The sequence below is a fragment of the Synchiropus splendidus genome, chromosome 10 (assembly GCF_027744825.2).
Source record: "Synchiropus splendidus isolate RoL2022-P1 chromosome 10, RoL_Sspl_1.0, whole genome shotgun sequence".
NCBI lineage: Eukaryota > Metazoa > Chordata > Actinopteri > Syngnathiformes > Callionymidae > Synchiropus > Synchiropus splendidus.
Window position 1 is genome coordinate 20,779,961 of NC_071343.1, and position 22,134 is coordinate 20,802,094.

The window sequence follows — 22,134 nt, forward strand, 5'->3', positions numbered from 1 at the left end:
CTAGTTACATGGATGTAACTCCAGTTCATGACTGAGTACAAAACTGAAATTGGTTCTTTGCTACTGATAATAAAAAGAAGGTGTTCAAAGGTAGTAAAAGTGATTTCACTTAAAATACTCAACTAAAGGATAACAGCAACATCCCCTCCTCTGCTGGTGAGTGCGAGGAGTGGAGTGGGGTGAGGCTGGAGAAGTCACAGGCAAATAGTCTGTATCTAAAGCCTTGGGGGTGGGATTGATAGAAACCCCCAAATTATACAAAAGCACAATATGGCCAGCATCTATTCACCTTGCAGGGTCTGAGTTATAAATATGAAACATCACATGGACATATTTACAGCTCCAACACAGGCAACAAGTGAAAAGCAGTCCGTGAAGTAAGAGGTGATTCAGGAAACATGTTAAAATTAAAAAGAAAAAAAAATAAAAAAATAAAAAAGAGGAGCAAGTTAATAAATCAATTCAAACCATTTTACTCCTGTTTATCAGGATGGACTCTGGTCAATAAGCAGAGCAGAGGTGGAGGGGATGAGGAAATAAAGAAGGGAAATATACGGACTGTGAAAGGCGCTAAAACATGAGAGGAGTCGAGAGTGGATCAAAGGTGAGGGAGTGCACCGAGGAGGGAGGTGTGGAGAAGCGAGTAGCCCCTCCCGACTCTGTGTCTATTTTACTGAACATCCTCCTCGCGGAGGCGAAGTCAGGGCTCAAGTCCGGCGGAAGATCACTGGCCCGTCATGCTCCTCCCGAGTCTCCGCGTGTGTCTGATGGCCATCTGCTATGCGCTCTGGCCAGTGGCGGTCCGAGCGGCTTCGTGCGAGCCGGTGCGGATCCCTCTGTGTCGGTCCATGCCGTGGAATATGACGAAGATGCCCAACCACCTCCACCACAGCACGCAGGACAACGCGGTGCTGGCCATCGAGCAGTTCGAGGGGCTGCTGGGTGAGTGGGAGCCAGAAGTTGGTTTCACTTGTGCGGATCACTGGTGTCTTACCCGGTCCCTCATCAAGTCATCTATTCCAGGGCTGTCAGCATTAGGGCATGTGGCAGCGCAGACGAGCGTTTGTTTGCGCGTGTGTCTGACGTGAGATCAGTTCAATGAGTAACTCTGGAACGAATTAACAATGCATCCATGCACATACAAAGGCGCAATTAAGGAAATATGAAACCCATCGCAATGTGTCTGGCTCTCTTCGTCTGCCTGCCTCTCTCCTGGAGAAAGACAGCTCGCTGGCTTTTCTTGCACAATTGAAGGTTAAAAGTAAAACCAAACTCTTGAAGGTGAATTTTAGTTACTTATTGCGCCCCCTACTGGCTCTCTGACGCTCTACTGTTCCTCTGTGTGCAGACCTAAAATCTGATTGGTTAAAATGTCCTCTGCCTTTCACATTGAAATCTGCCCAAACATCACCACTTGTTTGATGCCAGAAACTCTGCATTTTCCTCAAATATTTCACCACTTTGAAATCCGAGATGAAGCACACGTCTCCAGGTGGACTGGATTCTGAGGGCAAATCCCAAACTGCCTGTGTCACCGCTCACATCTCAAAATTGACCAAACCGACTTTGACCCGAAACAGAGTTTGTAAGAATAAAAGCCCGCCAAGACATGCATTCCCAGTGGGGCCAGCAATCGCTGTCCGTGGTTGAATGCTGGGTTGGTGCTTGTCCTCCTCCAGTTGCAGATAATTCATGTCTGTAGGCTGTGAGACGTTGTGGGATTGGATTTGTGAAAGAACCATGTCTTTTTCTTTTTGTCAGCATTTTTTTAAAGGGAGATGTGATGCACACACATTATTATTTTATTCACAGGCTTTTCAAAACGTTCACACCTTTAAATATGAATTCAATCAAACAACATCTATCCATCTATCTATCTATATATATTTATAAAACCACATGATTTGTTGTCGCTGTGAAGCTTTTTTTGCTTGCATTCAGCAAGCGTTGTGTATCAGTTGACTGCAAAGCGGGGGAGTGGGCTTCATGCATAAACAAATGTCAAAATACACCTGAGGTTAAGAAGCAATGCGTGAGTTTTGTAAACCATTGTTTAAAGCATGTGATGGCCAAGTTAGACCAAAGGGTTGAGAATTGGTGAATTTCGATCATATTCAGCGAAATTACCGGGTGGAAAAAAACATTTTCATGGTGACCAGTGTGATGACATTTCAGTTAGGGCATTATAGAGGAGGGTGGAACTGAACCGGGTGGAATGACAACCAAATCAATACATGAGCCTGAACCTCAAAGTCAGTAGACCCATTCATAGAGCTGCCGTTTTATTAACTGTATTAACTTATTAACTGTAACTGTTATTCCAGTTATTTCATGTGTGCGTGCTTGTATAGCGATCCTAGTGGGAACAAATTCTTAGAAACACCGAGACTTGTGAGGATATTTTGTTGTGTGGGGACATTTTGGTCAGTTCCAAGTTCAACTCTCAATTTGAGGCAGAGAATGTGAAAATAACAGTGTCATTATAATTAGGTTAAAGTTTGGTGAAGAGCCCTGGTTATGGTCAGAAATTTGTTGTGGTTGAGGAGTCCTGGTTAAGGTTAGCCATTTGTTTTGGATGGTTAGGTTCAGGGTGAGAGGCTGGGAAAGTATGAAAGTCAATGAGAAACCTCTAAAAGTCTTAACAAAGATAGAAATACAAGAGTGTGTGTGGTGAATGTGCAGTATCTCAATTGCCACAGGATGCTCTATTGAAAGGACCTACACTTTGTTTTGCTTATCTTTCATGAAGTTATATATTAAACACAAACCTGACCGAGGACGTCACTGGGAATCAAGTAAGTGTGACTTCTGGAGACAGCTGAGGAAGTGTACTTTCACTTGCCTCATACTTGCAGGTTGTGGTGCATGATTCTGATAAGCAGAAGTCAAATCTTCATGTTCTGCTTCTGTTGCTTGTACCTTTGGAATTCTGTGTCAAACAACATTTGTTTGCCGATTTAATCGTATGACATGACCTCACCCTGGCATTATTGAGCGAGCGGAGATTCACCGTTCACTATATTTTAGGTTTAATGCTACAGACAAATGTATCAATATTCATACCAGATTTCTCAGTTATCCATACAATGTGACAAGGGGTATAGTGAACACTAAATTTAATGGCTTCTGTCAGAAAAAAAAATGTGCAATAGAAGAAAACCTTGCTGGATTGACCCCCAACCAGTTTCACATTTCTACATCCCAGTACCACCTTCAGCTACTTCCCAAAGAAGTCCCTCATGGTGTTAATCCAACATTTACGTAAATTTGCTGTGCTATTGTTACTACTGCTCACGTGCACAGAGCCCCTGCTGCTCACACTCACCAGACACCGGCTGCTGACACCGGGGAACAACGTGAAGGAAATTTGTTTTTATTGTATTCTATTCAAGTTGTCACGAGGCGGGGCTGCCACCCATTTCTGCCGATGCCTGATGCTTCCTGATATGTTTACCTTGTGAATTTGCAGTCAAAAAACGTCAGATTCCATCTGTTGCCCTTGCAACTCACTGTTGAGGTCTGGGATGTAACTCAAAAGTTACATCCCAGACAGTAGGCATCTAATAGTTCTACTGAGAATGCTTCGATGTTTATTTGTGTGTTCAATACAAATCTTCCTTCAGTTACTTCACCAGTTCTGCCTGCAGTGATGATTGGCATCGTGACTGCGTAAACGCAGTTTTACTAGGTGTGAAGTTTCTTCTTCTTCAGTGGTGCTGTGTAATTGTAGTCTTTGGGTCATTGGTCAACCTCTCTATGTTATTGAGTTGTGGGAGGAAGCCAGAGTGCCGGCAGTGAACCCACTAGGCAAGGCATAGGAGAACATACAAACTCCACAGTGAAAGGCCTGAGGTTGACTGATGCTGCAAATAAACTGGGGACCTGTTTGCTGTGAGGCCGTAGCACTGACCCCACTGTGCCGCACATTTTCAAACAGTTAAAATTTCTTGTTGTACTTGAAATTGTATATCAATTGTATATACTCTTTCTTCAAGTTCCACAGTTCACCTGGCACAGGGTTACACGATTTGTTTTTTCTTAATTAACTTTCTATTGCTGTGTTATTATTCAATTTTTATCTATATATTTATATTTTTATTTGGACATTGTGGAAAAATATGAAATTAATTTGCCCTCTCACTATAACATTTATGGAACGCTCTTGCGTGCTGCCATAGTTGCTTCCCCATACCTCTTGCTAGAGAACCGGCTGTGAGAAAAGTCAGCAACACAATCATGTCGGCTTCTAAGAGTGATGCAAACAAAGGATTTTTTGCTAAAAAAAAAAAAAAGGTAAATCAGCGGAAGACTCACAATAAATGACTGCAGTCAAGCGAGCATGAATACACCAGTTTTTACGGCAGAATTGCCACTTCAAATGACAGCGCTAACTCACTTGCCATTTGTCCAAACAGCAGTATTGTAAACACACTTTTGTGGAGACTGCCAGCTTATTTTAACAGATTTCAACAGCTGATAGATAGACCTCAGGGACGTGGTGGGTTGTACTGCTGAAGCAGGGCACCGAGGTAGTGTGGGCCGAGGCCATGGGGGCATTTGTACCAAACAATAGGATTTTAAAGTGGATTCCAAAATGTGCGAGAAGTCCACTCAGAGATGGTGTTTTGGTACACCTGTCAGAAGATGGGCAGCAGTTGTAGACAGGTCTGGCTGATCCTATACTAAAGTGCGTTCTAGTAGTCCTGGCGTGAAGAGATAAAATCATGAATGAGTTTTTCAAAGTTATTTTAATGAAATGGTCCAGTGTCAACCAAGCTATATATGACTCTGGCGTTCTTCAGTGATTTTGGAAGGAGGCAACAGTCTATTATGCTTTGTTTGTGCATGTGTCAGCGCTCCTCTGATTCATTGAAGGCACCAGTGCCATGTCAGTCCTCCTCCCACACACACAGTGTTGGAGCGGTCACAGTTCAAGCGAACACGTCACGTCAACAGTGCAACTCTGAATGAGGCTGATACTTTTGAGGCTGTTCCTCACAAAGCCTCTCCTGCATGGCCATTGGTTCATGGCTTCTTTGCGGCCATGATATTGCTGTTTTTGTGATGTTAATATTGTGAATGTTTTAAATTTGTTATATCGCGATATAGACACAATAACAAGATATCGTTCAGCCCGAGCATAAACTACTATGAAACCATCTCAATAGCAATACTTTGGACTTGGGTGGATTTTTGTATGACTGAAACCAAATGCAAGTCACGTGTACTTGGAAGTCTCAAAGCAGTTTAAGCAGTCTAAGGTTAACACCAGATCATCAGTCCCACAGGCAAAGACGTCAGGGAGAAGACAGAATCCACATCCAGGCCACAAGCAAAAGGGTAGGCAAGACCAGAATTGCAATCCAAACCAGACTGAAGTTTCCAGGCAGGGGTGAGGCAGAAGTCGAGGTCCAAGGTTCAGCGGATTCAGAGGCAGACATAAGAACCCTGGAAAACAAGGCAGGATGGGAACAAGATAATGTGGCCAAGTGCAGATTTAAGACAACTGTAGGTCTTTCTCTTCAACAAGATTTGGTTTGATCTGTGTTTCTCTTTCTAGGGTCTCAGTTAACATTTCGTTCTAGACTAACAATTTCACATAATCTACAAAATAATCATAATGTGGTCTGTTAGCTAAAACCAAATGAAGTTTTGCTTAATATCTATCTGCCTTTCTTTAAAATATATCAATTTCTTTTGCAATGCAATTTTAAATGTGTATGTTGGAAAATGTATTCATTCTAAAACTCATGGAGAAGTCTTTCATTTTCTTGATATCATTTTCCCTCCCCACCATCACACAGAATGTGAAAGCTTGGGAAAACAAAAATTCCTGTGCCCAGTGCTGGCAGTACACATTTTTTTGATTCTTGCTCCGCTCTCAGATATCAGGAGGAACTGTAATCTGTGTGACAGGGTAAAGTCAACAAATGTCCAGTTCTGTTCCCATCTTATGGGAAAGCCTAAAATCCCCCTCCAGTGTTCTGGCAAAGATGGTTCTGTGGTCTTCCCTTTGATGCTCAGTGAAAACAATGAGTCATGAGCGGAAAGCAAAAGGGAAAGTTTTGACCAGGAAAAATAAATGAAATGAAAGACTTAAGAAGGCAGAACAAGTCCCCAGTTTAGAAATGTTCTCTGACTTCATTTTATGATGGATGTTTTTCCTTTTCATTTTCTTCAGACAAATATAATTTATTATTTCTAATCTATCCATATATTAAGTCTTAATTTCATTTTAAACATTGTGCAACATGGAAGAACAGCTCTTTAGCTTGTTCTTCCGTTCGATCATCTCAAAAACCTTGACATTTATTTCTCGTTTATTTGTCAATGTCATCACTCTCTCAGCACGGTCTCAAATCTCTCAAGTTTCTCACATTCAACGCAGAGGTGAAGAAATGGAGAAAGAAATAACAGCATAGTCTGTTCATTTTAGCTTCAACAACGCAGGCAAGTAGCGCTACGGTGGCCTCAAGTGGACAAAATGTAACTCTGACAATAGACAGATTCATGAGGTTCATCAATGAGTTTGAGAAAGAATAAATAAGGACACGATTTCAAAAGTTGATGTCCAGCATCTTCAACTGTGTAATGCAAGGTCTATATCAAGACGCAACAGTGTCAGTTTGCTTGTATGTGAAGATTCTCAATATATGTTTTGAATATAATACTTTTGTGATGGTTTGCTGAACAGCATGATGCAGGAACAGTTCAGTAATTTAATACAATAATTCACAATCGTCCAATAATACGCCACAAACACAAACACTCCAGGGACAGAAGCGAAATGGGAAGAAGAAGAAGAATACACATGGACCAAAAGAGCAGGTTTTTGCGCCTCAATGTCAATAAAACGTTTCATTGGTCTGATGTGACGTGAAAAAAATCTGAAAATTTCCATATTATAGTGATTATAGTGATTTCTCGACCGGAAACCCAGAAGCCCAGATGGACCTATAACGCGCAATAATAGCACGCAGTAACACCAGTACTAAAAGCCAATATTAGACGTTAAAAAAAAAAAGTCGACCTGGAATAAATACAGCTGTGAACACATAGTGTCCTAGGCTGACGATTAATTTCATATGTGGAATAAAGAAAACTACAATGCAATATTATAGTGGCAAGAATAAATTGGAGGTCACTTGTTTGAAATAGCTTTATTCAACATTTTTGTGGAAAAGGTTCATCGTTGTGTTGCAGCAGTCAGAAGAGGCACCCATTGACCATCATGGTTTTTGGCTTGGAACCCTGCCTGCAGGATCTTTATAACAAGCTGCAAAATACAAACATCAGCCAGCCACATGTTGTCACTCTATTTTCTGTTCTTGCTCTACAAGTGATTTAGGTCGACATTCTCACCTATGGTAGCATCACATTAAAAATGATGTCCAAAAGGCGAAATTCCCCACTTTTTATTCTGGCAAAATAACATCTGTATTCGTCTCACAAGTTCCGCAGGAAAAGCACGTTGAAACATTACATTAGCCACTTTCTTTAGCAAAGTATTCAACATTTAAGTACTTCAATGAATTGAGAAGTGCAGAAATGCATCACTGTGCATTATAGAAAATAAACTGAAAAGAATTTTGTAAAAATTAAAATGCTATTTTCTCACCAATGTGTCACTCTATATTTCTCAAATACACTCGCTGCATGGAGTCGTCAATTTGCAAGTGAGGTAATGAGGCAAATAAATAAAAATAATAAAAGTAAATTTGCTCAATTATAGTAATAGCAATTTTAATAAATACTTATACCTCATATGTCCTGCCTTGTCTTGAATCGGGTGGAGGATATCTTGCCATTTTTCATCAGATGAAACAATGTGTGTGATGTGGTTGCAGGTACCAGCTGCAGCCCAGATCTACTCTTCTTCCTGTGTGCCATGTATGCGCCGATCTGCACCATTGACTTCCAACATGAGCCCATCAAGCCCTGCAAAGCAGTGTGTGAGCGGGCCAAGTCGGGATGTGAGCCTGTTATGAAGCATTACAACCACAACTGGCCCGACAGTCTATCCTGCAGTGAGCTGCCATTGTACGACCGTGGTGTCTGCATCTCCCCGGAGGCCATTGTCAAAGCAGAGGGACCAGGTACATGTTCTTATAGAAATGTTATTAAGGTTCTTATATATACTGTGTGTGTGTGTGTGTGTGTGTGTACATGTATTAATATTCTTGTATGGACCAATCTTTGCCAAGACACTGATCTTTGACTGAACATTTTGGCGGGTCCACATACACGAATGTGTGCGTCTGTTCTTGTACTCGTTCTTTGTGAGAACCTGTATGTTGAGGGTTAAAACTACAAAATAGCTAGGTTATTGTAATTGGGCTTTAGAAGAGTAAAGATGAAGCTTAGCCATTTGTCTTAGATGGTTAGGTTTAGTGGGGAAAGCATGTATTTTCTATAGTTTTCAGATCTATAGATCCCACAAAAACGTATTTTAAAACAATCTTGTCTCCCAAGTCTTCATAGTGCTTGTACTGCAGTGACTCTGGAAACTACTCGAAGGGTGTGTTTATATCAGGCAGAGGAGGAAGGTACCAAGAAGTGGAGTGGTCAGTGGCATCTAGTGAGGTGATGTGACTGGAGATGCAGGTCTGTCAGTGAGTTCAATGGTGACAAAGTGAAAGCTAGATAAACATTAAAAAGCAAGTCTAGTTGTAGGTAGGTTTTCTTAATAGCTTCTGAGAACGTTCTACATATACTGTTTTCGGTCTGTCACGATAACAAATGATTGCTTCAATATATTATTGTCAGCAATATTTTTAGACTAGATAACCACTAATTCAATGATAATGTGTCAATAGGAACACTCCATTTTAATGCAATACTTTCATGTAGTATCACTATCTTTTACCATGATACTGTAAGACTCCGGAGTCTTACTACTTGTTGACTGCACAGGCTGACGTGTGCTTTCATCACAAGATGACGGATTCTAACTTGACCGAGAGGAAGGTTCGCACTCCTCATTCCACGGTGTTACAAATGCACACAGAAATGCATTTAAGATCGATGCAAAGTCATCCCTTTTTCAGCGGGTGAAGAAGTATTGTACCAAGAAGAAATTGTGGGCATGAAATACAGTAAGTAAAACGTGGCCACAAAATACTAACTGGAGGGAACTAAGTACTAATTTGAGCAAAGTTCTAATTCAACTGAGCAAAGTACTAAATTGTGGCCACGAAGTAAGTGCCGTCATTACTGCATCTTTACTTAGGTGGAGACGATGGAGAGGCACGGTCAAGTATGTAGTATTGTGACTTAAGTTCTGTTTATTTAATGGGAGTGGTTCATCAATATAACTTTGTTGCCAGGATTAGAAGGAGCATGTCAGGTCTGGGGCTCCATAGCTCTCCACCCCAAGACACAGGAATACAGAGCCTCAGTGTGTCACACCTCCTGTTGGCCACTGGAGGCAAGCGGTGTTGTAGTCAAGAGCACACCAACCAAGACATTGTCGATTGTCGATTCTTCTGTCGTGCACCTTTGTAGTCTGATACACCTACAGATAATATGAGGCATGGAAAGTTTTGATCAACTTTCATGTATTGTTTACATGTTGTCGTATCATCTCAGCAGTTGCACCTGTTCTAAAGGCACTTTGTTGTTGTGATCCTTCCTACAAGCAAACACAAGTGACATAAATGCACTTTTGTTTTTATGAGAGAACAGGTTTAATTCTAACATCTTTCAGCAGGTTGGTCATCTGCGCATCATTTATGAGAGGTAGAAAGCTTCAGCATGTGATCTTAATACAAGGAAAATTAGTAGGGCAGTGAAGCATGCAGGTCCTGCTCGCTGCCAGTTTAAAAATGAACCGTTTGTCTCACTGTCTGTGTCCATGAATTTGGAGTGGCACAAAGATTTAACCTGTCCACTGTCAATTAAAACAGAATTTAAGAATGACTGACACCACTGCAATAAAAACCGTCATCACATGGAGTTTTTTTTTCTGTGTTCCATAGACTCATACCATCAAGACCCTGGCCGCTGTAATCCAGGTGAGGTCAACTTTTGACATTTCTTCATTTGATCATAGAGTTCAGATGACTATAATACTCTGTCCACGTCCAGCTGTTTAACAAATAAAATAAGCTGGTATCTCACTTTTTTATTTTTTCACATTCACACGGTGTATCGGATATTGGTATAGTTCAATATTGATCTACCGGCCAATTCCTTTTCCATGCTCCATCAAACAGTTAGAGAACTGCAGGAAGCAGGTGATACTTCCCTGGTTCCATATGTGTCCATGAGCAGTGTTACCTGTCATCTTTCACGTGCCTGAGCAAACACACAAACTCTGAGTAGTCACCTGGTTCACTGTGAGCGCTCGGTTGTCGACAGCTGTGGTGACTGCTATAATATTTACAAGCGTTTCAAACAGAGATGGGGATTTAAGAGTTTGCATAATTCACATTGAGGAGTGGAAAAAGGTAGAAATAAAAGCCTTTCAATTGTCTTTAAAATGTATATTATTGCATATTTGTTGAACTGAATAACATACATACAAAATATATATACACCGTGAATCCAATTGTCATTAAAGTCACATTACACCATTGAAGGCGCTGGATATCAAACAACTAGACGCAACAATTTTACAAATATTTATCCTTTCCCAAACGGATTTATTTTGTCCACTTGAGGCCACCGTATTCTGTGACCACTGCTCATGAAACAGTGAGTCTGATGAATTTCTTCATCTGAATAGCCTGCAGTCTCTGAAACCTGCACGGTAATGATTCTCTCTCTCTCATTTCTGCTGTACTCTGCTGCATGTAATAACCCTCCCTCTGAAATGGCTCACACGCATATTTAGACCAACCATGAGCGACTTTAAGAGAATCAGCTGTTAAACACCAGCCAGTTGCTATAGTTCATTTCATATAGCCGGCTTATCTAGTTGCTGTTTGTTCCATTGTGGATGTAGCCGTGTCACTTGACGGACAGTGATCTTAAGGTCTAGAAATTCGGTATTGCTCGTGTGCAACCAGCTCCCACAGTCTCGCCACCGTTGCACTATGTTGTGTAAAATGGCGTCCAGGAGTATACGTGGTCGAGCAGCGCAGTCAGCGCTTAACTTCATTGGTTTGATGTAAAAAGACTGAATAGTTTGACATCACGAAGCCTCGTAATAATCCATAGATCAGCCGGACTGTTAAAAGCCACTGGATTCAGGCCTTGAGAGAAAATGCAGTGGCTCATAGCCCAGTTATTAAGGTATTTTATTTTAAATGCAGGGTGGGGTTTATGTTCGCAGCACCGACATTTTGTGCACGGAGAACGTATAAGCTGTGTGGAATTAATCACACGCGCAGCTTTGAGGGAACGGTGTCCATGAGTTGCCCCAAAACCAAAAAGGTTGACCTGAGAATTGAAAAGCATCACCTAGTTTGAGCATAATTCCGACCTATCGCCAGTGGAAGAAGAGACCCTGTTTAGGGACTCGGTCTAGAGAGCCTCCTGCTATCTTCGCAGTCTTCATAATGTGAAGACAATCCAGCTGTTAATAGCTGGAGAAGCTCTGACTCTACTGCAATCTGAACCTTTGGCTGCCCTCACAACCTGGTCATGGGAAAAGATAGATGCCAGCCATTCTGAGACAACCTGCTGTTTTGTGGCAAGGCTTTTAGGAAGGCCAAAACACACATTCTCTTCTTTCTCAGCTGGTTTTCGAAGAGGAGAGATAAAGAGAGGCTCTCAGGGCGGAAGTGAACCAGGGGTTCGCAAATCAGTGCAAGGCATAAAACTTGAAAAAATGAGCTAGTGTCTTCTTCAATACGTGGTTCTTTGGATGTGGCAGAGTGATCATAAAAAGTTCCATTCGCCTGCTTGAGTTCTTCAACTCTACTATCCTTTAATACACTTTCTTATCACTGGGTTTTTCACTGAAGATGTCTAATGTTTTCAGTTACATCTGAATTCAATTTTCCCACCCAAATTTCTAGCGTGCTAATTTATTCTGGTGCTTGCTGTCTTGATTTTATTTGTGTTTTCATGTTCTTGTCTCTTTGCTTCAGAATTAAATCCAGACTTCCCCATGGATTCTAATAACCATCACTGCAAAGGGACCAATGCAGGTAAATCTCCCACCTCTGTCTAAAGTTCTTCTAAAGTGCTCTAAATAGATCTGTCCCTCTTGGAAACATTGTTCTGGTTTGGTCAAGAGGAATCCAACCAAAATTGAACCCTGATGATGTCAATACCTTCAAAAGTCGATTGGAATGTAGCCACTGAGCAGGAAGGGCAACAAACACTGTACCAATGTATCAACTATGTAAACATTGAAGATGAAGACATGAAAAGACTATATGCAGGTGACAAATTGGAAAACACCTTGTCTGTGAGTCACCTCAACTGTAGTACATATACCAAATTTGGCAAGATAGAAGACTACTTGAAGTAAGTGAAGAAAAAGAAAAGTGGTGTGGTAATAACAGACTAACAACACGACGGAGACATAAACATTGAAATGGAAACATTGCCACAAAGGGTAAGTACTGTGTACAGAATGCAATCCGATTTCACAATAGTGAAAGGTGATTTGACAGGACATCAAAACATGTATACTATATGGTGACCTCAGTGTCAGTCTGCTTCAAAACTCAAGTCATCAAGTGACTTCCTGGATACACACACACATCCCAGAAACACAACTACTATAAAGTTAATTGATAACATGGTCACAAGTGAGATTGGAAGGAACATTAGGAGTGGTCTGCCATACGCAAACAATGTAAACTGCACTGGAACAAGAGAGGAATGCAGAAGACTGAGAACCAGGGACGAAATTTGAACTGCAGAAATGTGCTACTACTGAAATATCTGCGTCGTATTATTGAAGTTACGTAAACAGTGTATGTAAACAGCCCATATGTTGTATTTAAAACAAACACAGTCCACTCATCTGGTACAGAAACAGGTCTCACAATAATTTGTGGGTGACTAGAGACAGCATGAAGGTGAAGAAAAAAAGAAGAAACAAGCTATAAAAGGAGCAGTTGAACAGAAAGAAATTTTCCAGATATACTCAACACAATGTTGGAAAACTTGGAAAAATTCAGCATAAGAGGCATACAGATCAATAAAAACTCAACATAACACAGACCAATTACATTAAGGACATAACACTGACACAAGAGGAAACCAAATATAATTACTTTTTACAAAAAATCTACGGAGGAAGCTAGGGCACAGGGCTGAAATAATAAGAACTCTTCTTCATCTGCTCCTTTTCAGTCTCTTTATAAAGTCTGACACAATGATGCTTATGGCATACGTCATGGAAATGTATGTCTGTGAATGAGAGGAAATCCAACAATTGAAACATTTCCAAGGTACACTTAAGATTACGGAACACATAAGCTTTACTCTTGCCAATGATCGGCCCCTAAGGTGTTGTTTAGAGGGAACAGTTAGTTTCCATCCTCAGTTAGCTGGACAATAAGCTGTTATGTACTTTATAAAGCTTATACAACAAAGTAGCAGACCAATACACACGAAGCTAATGGTTATTTTGCTACCCAATCCATATATGATGTCCTGACGATAGCTAGTTTGGTGAATCAATTCAATATAGTTATGTAGTGTTTTCAATTGCATTTCAAGTCACTACCGTCCATTGCAGTTATAAACTAAGATATGTTCACAACCTTGCTCTGTGTGTGTTCTCACGGTTTTAGAAAGCTGTAAATGCAAGACAGTGAAAATGGCATTGAGGACATATCTGAAGAACAACTACAACTATGGTGAGTTGATGTTTGTGCCTGTAGGTATGTGATTCAAAGTCTTTCAATGAAGTGTAAAAGGCACCTTCTATGGTGAGGTGCTGGTCCACAGCAGCATGACTCAGCATGACCCCCAGCAGAGTGGGCTGGATGGGCTTGAAAGCACTGGAGAAATCAAATAACAGTACTCCCAGCCTTGTCCAGGTCAGAGCGGGATGAGTGGAGGAGGTGATGATGGCCTACTTCACACCGTTCCCATGTTGGTTGACAAACTGCAGCAGCTCCATCTCGGAGATCACCAGTGGGCACAGGGGGGAGCGGATGAGTCTTTCCAGACTCTTCCTCCGATGAGATGTCAGTGCCACCAGCCTGTTGTTGTTTAGCACCTTCAGATGGGGGGACTGGCACCGGAACCAGAAATGATACCCAAATCTCAAAGGGAAAGACTTCAGATCTTTCAACACAGGTACAGCTCACGACGAAAAAAAAAGGATGACAACGAGGGAGCTAGTGGCTTCCCCATGAGAACTACACCTCCTCCAACTGCTAACTTTACCAAACCTCCAAAGCCAACGGAATGGGAGAAGTGGATTCAGTCTGGCAAGCTACTTGAATACGTCTTCTGAAGCCAACCAGGTGAACATGCTTGTGTTCTGCATGGGAGACGAAGCTGGCGATGTGCTTAGAGGCCTGGACCTATCGAGGGAGCAGCAGCAGTTGTATGATGCAATGAAGAGAGGATTTGAGTCATATTTTGTCCCAAACAATATATGTATTATATGATATATGAACAGGCAAAATTCAACAAAAGAGTTCAGCAGCCCAAAGAGACCTCACTCTCACAAAAGCAATCGCTATGGCTCGACAATCTGATAAAATATGACAGATTTGAGAAGTGACATGTCCTACAGCAAAACGATTGTGGATTCTATGCACTTCAAAAGAGGAAAAATCCAGAAAAATAACTAAAAGGACCTAAACAAGGACTGCCAAAAGTGACAACATACAACAAGGAGAGTTGCCCAAGATCTGGGAAATGACCTTTCCATTCTGCGTTAAATTGTCCAGCTAAGAACGTAGACTGCCACAATGGTGGAAAACGTGGACACTATGGTAAAGTATGTAGGTCAGCTGGTACTGTAACCAAGGTGTCAGAAGAGATAGATGGACTGTACTGGAGAGAGATGGACTGGAGAAATGTGACCAAACGTTGGGCATGCTGACAGGAGCACACTACTTCACCAAATTGGATACAAAACATGGGATTTTGACAAATTCCCCCATCTAGGGAAATTGCTCGGAATATCGCATTCATCACCCCATTCAGACGGTATCATTTCAACAGGTTGCCTTGTGGTATCGCCTCTGTGTCAGACCACTTCCAACAATGATAACGGGGATAACGTCTGACCGGGAAGGTGTTATGTGCCACATGGACGACATCCTCTTTTGGGGAGCTACAAAAGAGCAGCATATGATGCAAGAGTGCATTTGGCTTTGGAACGGGCTGCAAATGTTTGCCATAACTGCCTAATAAAGACAAACCCCTGAGACACCTGCTGTCTAGAAAGAACATGTGGCACTGGAAGTCTTGAACAGCAGAGTGCAAGTCGTAAATAAATGAACAATGTATGACCCAAACACGCAGCTAAAAATATCTGCTGATGCCTCATCATTTGAACTCATTGGTGCTGTGATGCTTCAAAAAGAGGGAAAAGTTTGGTCTCTAGTTGTATATGCTTCCAGGTCATTGGCGAACATAGAGCACCGCTATGCGCAGCTGGAAAAAGAAGTACTAGCACTGACCTGGGTGTGTGAGAGGTTTAGTGATTCTATCATGGGTCTACATTTTGAGCTGGAAACGGACCATAAACCTCTTTTCATCTTACTTGGTAGCCAGGCTTCTGCATGGCACAAGGTTAGTAATACCAGCAGTCTTGAGAGATTATGTACTGGAGAAGATTCCTGAAGCCCACAAGAGGGTAGTAAAATGCAGAGAACAAACAAAGTATGCTGTGTGGTGGCCAGGACTAAGCCGTTAAAAAGAAGTATTTTTATAGTGTCGATATTATATCAAAACAAGAACAAATGCAAAAGAACTGTTGATGACAAGTCAGTGACCAGACAGACCATGGCAAAAACTGGGTGCAGTTCTGTTCATCCTTAGAGACAGCACCTACTTGCTCGTGGTGGATTATTTCAATAGGCATGTTGAACTTGCACAGTTAAGCCCCACTTGATCCACAGATGTAATTGTCCAGCAGTGATAATGGTTGACAATTCTTCGGACAGACAATGAAAGAAAACGAAGTACCGGAAATACCCATGAAGCAATGGAGGGGTCAAGTACGTGGTGCTGACAGTGAAAGATTTGCTTTAAAAGGGCAGAGATTGTACCTTACTAGCTTACAAAGATGCACCCCTGAGTAACGGCTACAGTCCTGCTCAACTGCTCATGGGACGTTGTCTTCACACCACAGTGCCAACCCTTCCAGACACATTTCTGCCTGCACTCCCGTACTGTTCAACCCCTCATGGAGAGGGAGAGGGAGAAGAGGATAATGGACAAACAATGTTTAACAGAAAAAACAGGGCAAGGAGTTTGACAAAGTTGTCACCTGGAGACCAGGTTTGGATCTGTGATGCAAAAGCACAGGGAACAGTGATGTCCACCCACCACAGCCCACGGTCCTACTTGATCAGGCGACCACAAGGGACGCTGAAGTGAAACCGTCGCCATCTAGTGCTTATACCACCACAGTAAGAGCAGAGTGAGAATCACTGCAGTTACATTCTAGATATGGAAATCACTCTTCTGAGGTTCCCGCACCAGTGGAACAGACATCCTCATCTGCTAAAATGACTCAGAACGCACCCAGGGTTGTAAGAACAAGATCAGACTGATCTGACACTCAATCTACCTGTATAATCTAGAAAAAATGGAAACCAGAGCATAAAAAATCCTTCAGCACTGTGGGGGTTCACAATGTGGAGAAGCCAAGACAACCGTGGATCAACTTGAACTCCTTTCTCGGTGAGGCCTACCGTACTGTACAAAAAAATCCCAGATGGATCCAGAGTGTCATAGCACAGGATCAAGCATCAACTGATACAAAAGAGGAACTCTAGTCGTTGGTAAACAGTGCTGAATTCAGGGCCCATGGGAAGCGTACAGTATATCAATGGGCCTCTATGTAACACATTTTAATTCATTTCTACACACCACACAGAATTCACTGTCATGCAACACAGATACCACTATAAGATACGTTGTATTGCCACATTTTACAGGAAATCTTTAAATGATGAGTAATTGTTTTTCAGTTTTAACATTACTGACAACATATATAGATTATGTCCAACACTGAGCTTTTTGTTCAGCAAAGTAATTTATCAAATTGTTTGACCATTTTGGCCATTGGGCCTTCAGTGGACAGTGTGGGGCCATTGGAATTCGTCCCACCTTCCCCTTCTGGGGGCACCACTGGGTGGGGAGGACTCTAAGTTCTTAACACCTCATTTGGGGCCGAGAAATAGACGTTTTATGCAGGAACAAAACAAGATAAATGGAAATTTACCCCCCTCAGATGTCACTGGAAAACAGAGAAAAATGGTCAAAGACTTGTCAACCTGGCCAGTAAGACTGCCCCTTTAGTTTAGCGTACGGTATACAGGTACCTGACTGGCCAAATCGCACAGGTGTGGAGCAACCCATCGTCACTACGTATATATTGACGATGAGAAAGTGGACTTTTGCGTCCTATACTGACAACAAAGAGAGACTTCCACATGGCATGTTATGTCAATGGAGTAAAAAACATTTTCCTTCTCGTGTAGCATACCAGATAGGTTGTGTGTATCGTTCATCGCTGCGTTCAGTGTCAGCATAGGTTGCTAAAGTCAGCTTTCCCTTCGTCAATATATGACACCATGAGTGAGGATGTGTTGTGTGCAGAGATGTGGCCAGCTGCACCCTGAGGGTTGCCAGGTACCATGGGTGTGTGAGACAGACTGACTAGTTTCCTCACACGTCTGGAGTTACGAAAAATGTCAGTTTACAAAAAAACTAAAGAATAGCATAGGAAATAAAGAAGGTCTCTTTAACATTATCTGTTCACAGGTCCACAAAGTCACACTGTGCGATATTTAAATTGACCTACTGCATGTTTTGCGTTTCTGAATTAGATTCGATGTGTGCTGATTTTGATGTCCTCAGTGATCCGTGCCAGAGTGAGGGAAGTGAGGAATCGTGGTCTGGAGCCGACTGCGGTGGTAGAGGTGAAGGAGGTGCTTAAGTCCTCTCTAGTCAACATACCCAAGGAGTTACAGACTCTCTACTACTCATCCTCTTGCCTCTGTCCCCCCGTGTCTCCTGGGAAGGAGTATCTGATCATGGGCTATGAAAATGAGGAGACATCCAGGTGGGAACCGCTAGCTCAGCCTCTTCATATATATCAGCAAGGATCTGAGTTTGATGCAAATGTATTACAGGTTGCTCCTGATCGATGGCTCCATCGCGCAGAGGTGGAAAGAAAAGATGGGCAGGAAGGTGAAGGTACGGAGACAATCCATAAAAATACTGGTGAAGGGTTTTTGCTGCTATTTAACAAGAAGGTTTTGCAGGAATAAACCAAGCATGCTAGAGGTGCTTTTGCACTTCAAGGATTATAGCGTCTTGTTCTTCAGAAAGGAACAACATAGTGCAGAATTCTGGATCCGATTTTTACGACCCACAAGCAATGTTGGGGAACTACAGAATACATGTCCTTGTGTTATGTATTCAGGCGTTATAGGCGCAGTAGGTGGTATTTAGTTACTTTGTTAAAATAAACTGATTATTCTGGTCTCAGACTGCAGTGCTTCAGTGGTAGAGAATAGAAGCTGGAAAAGACTAGAGCGATCAGTTCACATGCAGAGAGGTGGCCGGTGAAGGCAATGGCTCATGGATCAAGCAATCGTGTCGGATTGTTTCTCCCTGTTTACATGCAGTAGGAGAAGTATTGAGTACTGTCACCTCTGTGACAAGGGATGGCGCCATGAGATCTTTACTGTGATTCAAGTGACGCACAATGCTAACAGGAGGCGAGGAGCTTTTTCGGTCTATTGAACTATACATGAACTGTACACATGTATACATGTGTAAACTCATAAATATTCCAAGAGTCTCTGGATATTTATGAGTTTTCTTTGGATTGCAAGAATGATAGATGAGAGGGCCTTGAGATCACCAGCGTAGGCGTGAGCCCGGACTTACTTAGCATTGCGCTAATGGTTATGTCACATTAATGTCGCTTCCTTAAACCAACAAATCGCATCATCTGATCTTCTTGTGACATCTTTTGCTCAAAATGACCTGAGTGGAGGTGGTTGGACGCACGCGACTTCTCTATTATATGTCATCGTTGTTGACTTATTGAAGCGTAAAGAGCACATCTGTCAATATTGAGCCACTTCGACACCTGGTAGAGGTCCGTTGCTTGGCCCTACGATGCCCCTCTGACTCGCCACAGTGAGTGCCTGTGGCGGTAGTTTTCACCCGGTGTGAAATGAAATTCTTCAAGAGCACGACTCCCAAACACTTGTATTTGTGACGTCAAATTGATAGTTACGCTTTCCGAAATTTATTGGCATCTTCCTCAGTGATTTCTTAAATCCATTTTGCTCCCAATTTACCTTCATAAACGTAGCTCAAGGTCATTAGGACGCTCGAAATCCTCCACTATGGCATCCAGGAATTCAGTCTAAGTTGTCAAATAAAAAAAAAAAAAAATAGTATCATTCTTGAAAAACATTAAATATTTGTTTAAATAAATCAAGTACTTAATGAACTACCAGTCCAAGGGAAGATATAGACCTCTACTTAATGTGACTTTCTGCATAAAAGGTAGCGGAAAGTCACTGTAGATAAAGAAAGCATATGCTAATATTAAGAAAATTGTATGGGAAGACATATGCAGTATTGAGACAGGGTTTTTATCGGGAGAAATTGAGGAATTGTAAGATTGTTAATGCTTTTTTTGAAGTAAATTTCCTCTCTTTATCCAGAGGTGGGACCAAATCCTGCAGGACCGAGGACGCACAGCACAACGCCGCAGTCGCCAATGAGATGATATGAGTGTGTCTTTGTGTGTGAGTGTGTGTCCTTTTATGTTTCGTTTTTGCACTATCTTGAGCTCTTGTAGCTGAATGTAGTTCATCTTTTGATTTTTTTTGACTTGCAAGAATCTAATTTGTCCTTTAAGATCTTTGCACAAGAAAACAAGGTCTGTTCATGTGAGACTGTGTGCGTTAAAAACACATACATTGTAGAATAAGAGTGTGAAGCTCAGGGCGGTACATTCTCCGGTTGTGCTGTTTTGAGCTGGACATTGGTTCCTTTGACCAAGAGGGTGTGTTAAAGGACATTTAAAAAATGTTTTTATTAGCAGTGGGACTCATCCACCTGTCCACAAGTATACTGGTGTTATGTTGCTGCCCATTGAACAAGGAGCTTCCTGCCTTTCTAATACACTGAGGCTCTGTTTCGCTGATATCAGTGATGCTGTTGCCTGGAAAGTGATTCCAAGTGACTTGATGTGCCTTGCAACATGTACTTTCTTCTTGTTACAAACCAGCTTGATTTAAAAAAAAAAAAAACATTAAAGAGATTATTTCTTTAACTGTTTGAATTTGAAGTCTTTGCCTGGCGTCTGCACTCCAAGTGCCACCTCATCTATGTGCTGATCCCTCAGTTTCTTTACTTCTCTCCTTTTTTCCTGACCCATTCCTGGACCTGGTCACTCCACCAAGTCTCCCTCTCCTCCCTTCTATTCCCTGACAAAACACCATCGCAGTTACCCTCACCTCTTGTGTTGTACTTTCCCAGACCTCTGGTTGCTGTTCCTGACACCAACCACCTAAATCCTGTGTTAACTTCACCTTCACCTTCTTCTGCCGCTTATCCGGGGTCAGGTCGCAGGGGCAGCATTTGGAGCAACTAAGCCCAAACTTCCCGGTCCGCACAAACCTCCTCCAGCTCCTCCCGGGGGATCCCGAGGCGTTCCCAGGCCAGACCGGAGACATAATCTCTCCAGCGAGTCCTGGGTCCTCCCCGGGGTCTCCTCCCGGTAGGACATGCCCGGAACACCTCCCCAGGGAGGCGTCCAGGGGGCATCCGGATCAGATGCCCGAGCCACCTCAGCTGGTTCCTCTCGATGTGGAGGAGCAGCGGCTCCACCCCGAACTCCCCCCCCTATCTCTAAGGGTGCGCCCAGCCACCCTGCGGAGGAAACTCATCTCAGCCGCTTGTATCCGCGATCTCATCCTTTCGGTCACTACCCAAAGCTCGTGACCATAGGTGAGGGTGGGAACGTAGATCAATCGGTAAATCCAGAGCTTCGTCTTGTGACTCAGCTCCCTCTTCACCACGACGGTCCGATACAGCGACCGCATCACTGCTGCCGCTGCACCAACCCGTCTATCAATCTCACGCTCCCTTTTCCCCTCACTCGAGAACAAGACCCCGACCCCTTTAAATACTTCCATACTGTCCCAGCACTTCCTAAGTACTCTAACACATCCATCTCAGCTATCAAGGGCTCATCCCAGGTTTTTCTGAACCATTTATGTTTGACACCATGACTTTCAGTTGAGTAAAGCGAAAGAACAACTCTCTATTATTCTATCAATGTGTCAAAACAGCTTTACAGTCTGAAAGGCTGTATGAAAACTCATTTTTCTGCGACCTTGATGTTCCCTACAGAGACCTTCTGCATGTATCTAATGGAATCTGCTGAGTCAGCAGTCGACAGAGTAGATCAGCCAGCAGATCATGCAGACTGTAGATTCAAAAACCTATGTCAATGATGACTGAATAAATAAAGTGTATTGCAACAGAGTTACATGCAATGATGTGGCAAAATGGCTGTAGTGGACTCCCCTTCCAGATAAATAGTAAACAATGTCCATGTTGTGGCTGCTGACTTCAAAGACAAATAAGGTTCTTTCAACTTCAGACAGGCTATATGAGGACCACCTCACAGGCAAAGTTAAATCCACCATCTAGTTATCTACTGTGGTACCAACCCAACTAATATTATGGACCAAGATGTTCTCTCCAAGTCACATAAAAAACTCTTTACCTTAGTCGCTGTTACCCCCTGCTGTACTAAGAATCAGAAATGAACTCCCCAAACCTGAATAAATTATCCGGCTATTACAGAGAAATAAGTAAAACTGTAAGATAATCTTAAGTAATAATAAAAAATAATGACACTGAAGTATTTCACCACATCAGAAAAAAATCTTTTAAAAAAAATACCAACTGGCTTTTAAAGAAGATAGACGAACATACTACTCCAACTTACTCTTCTCTAACCGGCTTAACTCCAACACCTGCCTCCATTTTTCACAA

At 42.3% G+C, this 22,134-nt stretch overlaps 1 protein-coding gene across 1 annotated transcript; it reads left to right on the forward strand.

The window, feature by feature from the left end:
- The first annotated feature begins 699 nt into the window (after positions 1–699).
- frzb (frizzled related protein) lies at positions 700–20,391 on the forward strand. The gene is made up of 8 exons (XM_053877194.1): positions 700–942; positions 7,848–8,096; positions 9,978–10,013; positions 12,036–12,095; positions 13,698–13,763; positions 17,959–18,163; positions 18,234–18,297; positions 19,788–20,391. The coding sequence occupies exons 1-8, from the start codon at positions 738–740 to the stop codon at positions 19,845–19,847; spliced, it is 945 nt and encodes a 314-aa protein (XP_053733169.1). The 5' UTR covers positions 700–737; the 3' UTR covers positions 19,848–20,391.
- The last annotated feature ends 1,743 nt before the right edge of the window (positions 20,392–22,134 follow it).

Excerpts from the sequence above, each read along its gene's own strand:
- frzb (XM_053877194.1), top strand. The coding sequence starts at position 738 with ATGCTCCTCCCGAGTCTCCGCGTGTGTCTGATGGCCATCTGCTATGCG. Across the intron at positions 943-7,847 it reads GCAGTTCGAGGGGCTGCTGG|GTACCAGCTGCAGCCCAGAT; the intron begins GTGAGTGGGAGC and ends ATGTGGTTGCAG. Across the intron at positions 13,764-17,958 it reads GAAGAACAACTACAACTATG|TGATCCGTGCCAGAGTGAGG; the intron begins GTGAGTTGATGT and ends TGATGTCCTCAG.